Source organism: Nematolebias whitei, chromosome 3, assembly GCF_014905685.2.
Source record: "Nematolebias whitei isolate Nwh7 chromosome 3, NemWhi1, whole genome shotgun sequence".
Lineage (NCBI taxonomy): Eukaryota > Metazoa > Chordata > Actinopteri > Cyprinodontiformes > Rivulidae > Nematolebias > Nematolebias whitei.
The window spans coordinates 32,094,399-32,100,381 of record NC_056500.1 but is presented as its reverse complement, the minus strand read 5'-3'; the positions used below and the strand labels follow the sequence as shown (position 1 = coordinate 32,100,381).

The 5,983-nt window shown below is 37.2% G+C and overlaps 1 protein-coding gene and 1 long non-coding RNA gene across 2 annotated transcripts in view; both read right to left on the bottom strand.

Moving 5' to 3' along the window:
- Nucleotides 1–522, bottom strand: part of LOC119408001 — a 5,825-nt gene extending 5,303 nt beyond the window's left edge. The window contains exons 1-2 of the mRNA XM_037674834.1: nucleotides 388–522; nucleotides 202–283 (exon numbers count right to left, since the gene is read on the bottom strand). Of these exons, the coding sequence (XP_037530762.1) occupies nucleotides 202–283 (82 nt within the window). The 5' untranslated portion in view covers nucleotides 388–522. The remainder of the gene's footprint in view (nucleotides 1–201; nucleotides 284–387) is intronic.
- Nucleotides 523–709: 187 nt separating this feature from the next.
- LOC119408000 lies at nucleotides 710–1,715 on the bottom strand. Its single transcript, XR_005186702.1, has 3 exons — nucleotides 1,591–1,715; nucleotides 1,044–1,111; nucleotides 710–750 (listed from the first exon to the last, which is right to left on the bottom strand). It is a non-coding gene; the product is annotated as an uncharacterized LOC119408000 (long non-coding RNA).
- Between the last annotated feature and the right edge of the window lie 4,268 nt (nucleotides 1,716–5,983).

The window sequence follows — 5,983 nt, the reverse complement described above, 5'->3', positions numbered from 1 at the left end:
TTATTATATATACATATACAGTATTAATTATATATACATATATATATATATAAAACACTCGTCTCAAAAACTACAAACATAATTCAAATCCTTCAGCAACGGAGGACACTGGCATTCTGCTTGTTCTAGTTGGTACTGAGAGGAGCTGACGGTGTTCATGAGAGTATAGGTTAAGTAGTTTTTGTAACAACAGTAAGGTACCTTGTAGATTCTGAATATGACGATTTTGAAACTGTTTCTCCCGTTCCAGATTATGGAGTTGCCACTTCAGCGACTCGATCATCTTGAAAAAAACCATTTGGAATTTCATTGTTAATGAAATGTAACTGTGTGATTAACTGTACAGATATACAGGCAGTTAGCTCTCACTGCTGAATCAACACATACCTGGCTCTGTATCTGGAGTTGTGACTGAATGGCAGCCAGGTCGGTCCACTTTACACCAGAACTGAGATGTGTGGAAGTAAACAAAGGGTGGGCTCGAGTAGAAAGAGCAACAGGGTCTAAATCTGAATCCAGACTGCTCCCGCTCACTGGAAACAAATCCGAAGACGACAAAAGCAAGAGCTAAACCACATCAGATATCTTCAACTTTATATGCTTGCCAGTGAGATTCATCTTTGATCGAAGTCTAAATAAGAGGAAGTTAAACAGCTGGGGAGGGCAGGGAGGGGGTTCCCTTTTGAATTTAAAAATGAGTCACGCACCTTTTCCATCTTTGGAGAGTTTCCCAGGGGATGTTAGTCTCTCCTGCTGACACACACACAAAAAGCTTAAAAATATATAGTTTCCCCCAAAATTCTTACTTGATGAAAATGAACTAAACCAGGGTTGGTGAGATACAAACACCTGATGAAGCATCACTGCTATCTGCAGATTGTCTCAGTAATGACAAGTTAGAAATGAAAATATCTCAACTCCCGAGATGAATAAAAGAATGTTTTCATGCACAGTTTGGATAAATAAATACAGTATACATTTTAAATACTGCATTTCTAGCATTCCTTTACATGATGAATACATAAAAACACATTTAAACTTACCCTAATTTTTGCAACACTGCCATCTGCTACTGACAGAATGGAGCTGAGCTCATTGTCCCAGTTCATGTCTGAGAATAATTAGGGAGAAAAGATGGTCACCCACAAAGTACATTGATATATCAAATTATAGTTTCACTTTGACAGAGCAGGGACTGGGACAGAAGAGTTAAACAAAAGGTTAAAGACTGACAACAAAGAGGAAAAGGCAAATATTTACTTTGCCTCTGGATAGAAGAAGAAACACTGTCCCTGAATCCAGTTACTTTTTCCTTAAAGCTGACTGCTCATTTATTCTTCTTATCTACACTGACCCACATAAATAAACAGAGCAAGCCAAGATATATTGAAAATATTTGATTACTGTCTACTGGAACTCAATATATGGTTAAATAAAGGTTATAAATAAATGGACTACTCTACTAGATCCAGTGGTTGGATGGGACTTTTGTCCACATAGTAACTATGCATAACAATTACAAAAACGATTAAAAAAAAACATATTCAAAAAGCAGATTCAAAGTTCAAAGATGTAGGAATATAATCTCACCTCTGATCTTAAAGGAAAGTTTACCACAAACCGGCGAACAAATACATCGGGCCTGTTTATTTTCGTAAATTTAGCAGCTGCTGAATTCAAACCGTATTTCTTCTTCTTCGGTTTTATTTGGCTGTTGGCCCGTATTTCTTCTTCTTCGGTTTTATTTGGCTGTTGGCAGACACTGTTTTGATGAATTACCGCCACCTGCTGGTTAGAAATGTGAACTGGAATGGTGCTCAATTTTTTTTTTTCCATCCAAATGTATGAATAAAAAAAATATATATATATATACTTTTTCAAACAAATGAGTCTGTTTAAGAAATCTTACTAAAATGTTGGTACTTTCAGAGTCTGAGCCCCCCTGTAACGATTCAATAGGGTTGTATCTTTTATTTTATTGAGACTGTTGAGATTAAATTGAAATTATATATAATCAAGAACTAGAACAAGTTAAGTGTATAAAATATTTGGGTATATGGTTTGATGAGAAAATCATATGGAATGTGGATATACAAAATATTATTGATAAATGTAAAAAAGTCTTAAACATTATGAAATGTTTAGCTGGGAATGAATGAGGTGCAGACAGGACTGTATTAAAACAAATTTATACAGGACTTATCAGATAAAATATGGACTTTGGTAGTGTAACTTATGGATTGACAGCAAAAACACATCTGGAAAAACTGGACAAAATACAATATAAATATGTACAGGAGCATTCAGAACCACCCCAGCAGCAGCACTTGGTGTAGAAATGGGAGAAATGCCGTTAGCAATAAGACGAGAACAACTAGCAATAAACTACCTGATCAATCTTAAAGGAAATAACCCGGAACACCCAACATTAGATATTTTAAAACCAAGCTGGAAGAAGGACAAGAAAGAAACAAGAAGCTTTGGATGAATAATACACCAGAAAACAAAAGAAATGCAAAAACTTAGTCATCAGCCCAGTAGTACCAGTACCAACAATACCACCTTGCATTCTTCCAAATACAACAGTTGACTTGACACTCGTGGACAAGAAAAAAGACAGAAGATTTATTTTTTAACTCATATACAGTACAGGACCAGCAACTATTATAACTATATTCAGATTTATACAGATGCATCAAAAACTTCAAAGAAAGTAGAAGTGTCATATGTAATACCAGAAATCAACAGAAGTAAGGAACAGGATCACAAATGACCTATCAGTGTACACAGGGGAGATGGTGTCAGTATTAATGGCAGTGCAGTGGGTAGAAGACACAAGACCGTTAAAAACACTCATCTCAAGTTCAACACTCATCAGTTTACAAAATAGTCACTCAGATAGCCGACAGGACATTTTACTAGAAATACAATAAACATTATTCAGAATACAAAAGATGAGAATGACAGTGATATTTTTATGGACACCAGCGCATATAGGGATCAGAGGGAATGAAGCAGCGGACAGGGCAGCAAAAGCAGCAACAAAAGATCAAATCAATTTTACAATATCCATCAGTAAATCAGAAGTAAGAACCATAGTGAAACAAAAACTAAAGGAAAAAATGGTAAAAACAGTGGGAAGGAGAGCACAAAAGAATTATCATATAATACCATGGTATGACAGAAATCAGAGACAAGTTGGAGAATTGAGAACAGGAAGGAGGAACAGAAGAGAAGAATAATAACCAGATTAAGATTTGGACACAGTGATCTTAACAGCACATTTTACAAGATTCAGAAACACGTACAGGTCAATGTGAGCACTGGGGACAAGAGGAAACAATAGAACATGTCATCTGCAAAAAGATCTGAAGCTCTCAACCTTGACCTCTATAAGTGGCTTTGAACATCTGTTACGTTCCTGGCAAAAACCAATGCAGACATGTTCCTGTTTTTAGTTTTCTACACCGCCTCGAAATCCAGCTGTTTTTTTCTTTCTTCTTTTCCTTTTAATTACCATTTTATTTTCATTTGTTAAAAAAAATTGTACATATCCTTTATGATTGTCTATTGTTATCACTGTTGTCATCGCTCTTTGTTAAAATCAAGTCTCTCTTGTAACTGAGTCCCTGAGACTCAATGGGATTAACCTGTTTAAATAAAGGTTGAATGAATTTTGGTCTATCAGAAATTTGAAGATCACAGAAGACGGATGATAGAACAATTAGGAAAAATCAAAGAAACATTTAGTATAATAAAATGTATAGGAAACGGGAAGTAAAAGTATTGAAATGATTGTACATTTTTTTTAGAAACACAAAATTGAAAAAGAGAACATAAAGGATTTCAGACGTCATTTTGATCCATAATCCTGTAGTGAACCAGATGACCTCAAATCTACCAGATGGACAGAGACTGTTAGTTTCATTGATCTGAATTAGTCTGGGCCATCTGATGACTTTCTTTCTTGAATTAATCAAGCAGAAAAGACAATCCTCTATAATCATTACTGTTTTACAAATGTTTTGATAATCAATTGTGTTAGTTTCACTCAATTCTTACAGGTTGAAAAGAACTACTCATTTTTATTTTACATAAACAGTAAGTAATGATTTTTATTCCTCATTCAGAGAAGAAATCACCTGAATAAGCATTCCTTGATTTTCTGTCTGAAATGAGTCAAGTCGTAAGTATGTGAAAGGTTGGTTTTCGGTCAACTAAAATGTTTACCGAGAAAAATGTCATGTTTAAACTTTTTCAGAAGATTACCAAGAGTTGACTCCACGAAGTCTGCTGTTGCTGCAATAATCTTTTCTGTATGTGAAAACAAATTTCATTCTCTGACCTCGACCGTTGATAAACACCTTACGTCAAAACCACTCCTCTTTCTGGTCCTTCCACGAATCAGAAAGCTCTAAATTGAACAGGAAGTCGACCCAAATAAAATGTGGCAACTTCCCAGTTCATGTTAGATTGAGATTTAGATTGAGAGTGCAGCCGGTTCTGAAAGTTTCAGAGCAATGAAGAGTCCAAGAGAGCAATGAAGAATCCAGAGGTTTTTGGGATTATAATTCTGTTTTGAGCTAACTACGCACGACTCTCTGAAGGTTTGGTAGTTCTCGACGGAGACGCTGAAACGAGTCAGAAAGGAACTACTCCGACGCTGATTCATCATCAACAGGTAGATGGTTCTATTTTGACCAAGTGTACCGTGAGAAGCTGAGATCGGACGGAGCGTGCAATTTCTGGTTAAACAGATTAAATTTCCCTCACATATTTCCTCTGTAAGATAAATCTCAATTTACTCTTAAACTCACCTCTCTCTCATAAATCAGTGCAGATATTTTTAGAAATATCTGAAGCAAAGTCCTCAAATCACCGCCGAGTGATTTGAAGTTCATTATTTGTGAAACTGTCTGTTATTATTTTCATATTTTGCCAAATTAATGTAAATGTTTGATGTTAAACTTTGATTCTGAAAATAAATGATTCCATTCATTTGATGGGTCAAAGATAATAACGTCTCTCGTTCGCATTCCTTTAAATTCAATGCACGGCATTACACAGTCAGAAAGATGAAGAACTCGTGAAAAGTATGCATAAATATATATCCATATATTTGTCATACAACAAGTGACACGTACCTCACGTGACTCACTACAATCCATACCAATAGGTGGCGGTAATGCACACCTTCCCTTGATTGCCATTCGCCATAAAACATTAAGAAGAAGATCCTGATGCATGCTCAATAATCCAGGTAGAAAAATCTAAAAAAGTTAAATCTGGTCCTCTGGACATTCAAAAAACACCCCCTGCCCTTAACGATACCCCCATCATCACTATGGACTGTTATCGGTTTCTCGGCACCACCATCACTCAGGACCTCAAATGGGAGCCGACCATCAGTTCCCTCATCAAGAAGGCTCAACAGAGGATGAACTTCCTGCCACAGCTGAGGAAAGCCCAGCTGATGGTGCAATTCTACACGGCCATCATCGAGTCCATCCTCTGCTCTTCCATCCAGTGTGGTACGCCGGGGCCACTGCCAGAGACAGACACAAACTGCAGCGCATTGTGCACTCTGCTGAGAAGGTAATCGGCTGTAGCCTCCCATCTCTCCATGACCTGCACGTCTCCAGGACTGTGGGGCGAGCAGGTTGGATCACAGCTGACCCTGCTCACCCTGCATATGGACTATTCAAACCACTCCCCTCGGGCAGGAGGCTTCGGTCCATTCGGACCAGAACCTCCTGCCATAAGAAGAGTTTCTTCTCATCTGCCGTTGGACTCCTGAACACTCATAATCACGTTACTTTATAACTCTGCTTTGGTCACTTTGTCATTGTATTTTAATTGCATTACTCCAATTGCATGCTTTGTCTGAGTATTGTATTGTATTGCATTGCATTGCATTGCATTGCATTGCATTGTATTGCATTGCATTGCATTGCATTGCATTGCATTGCATTGCATTGCATTG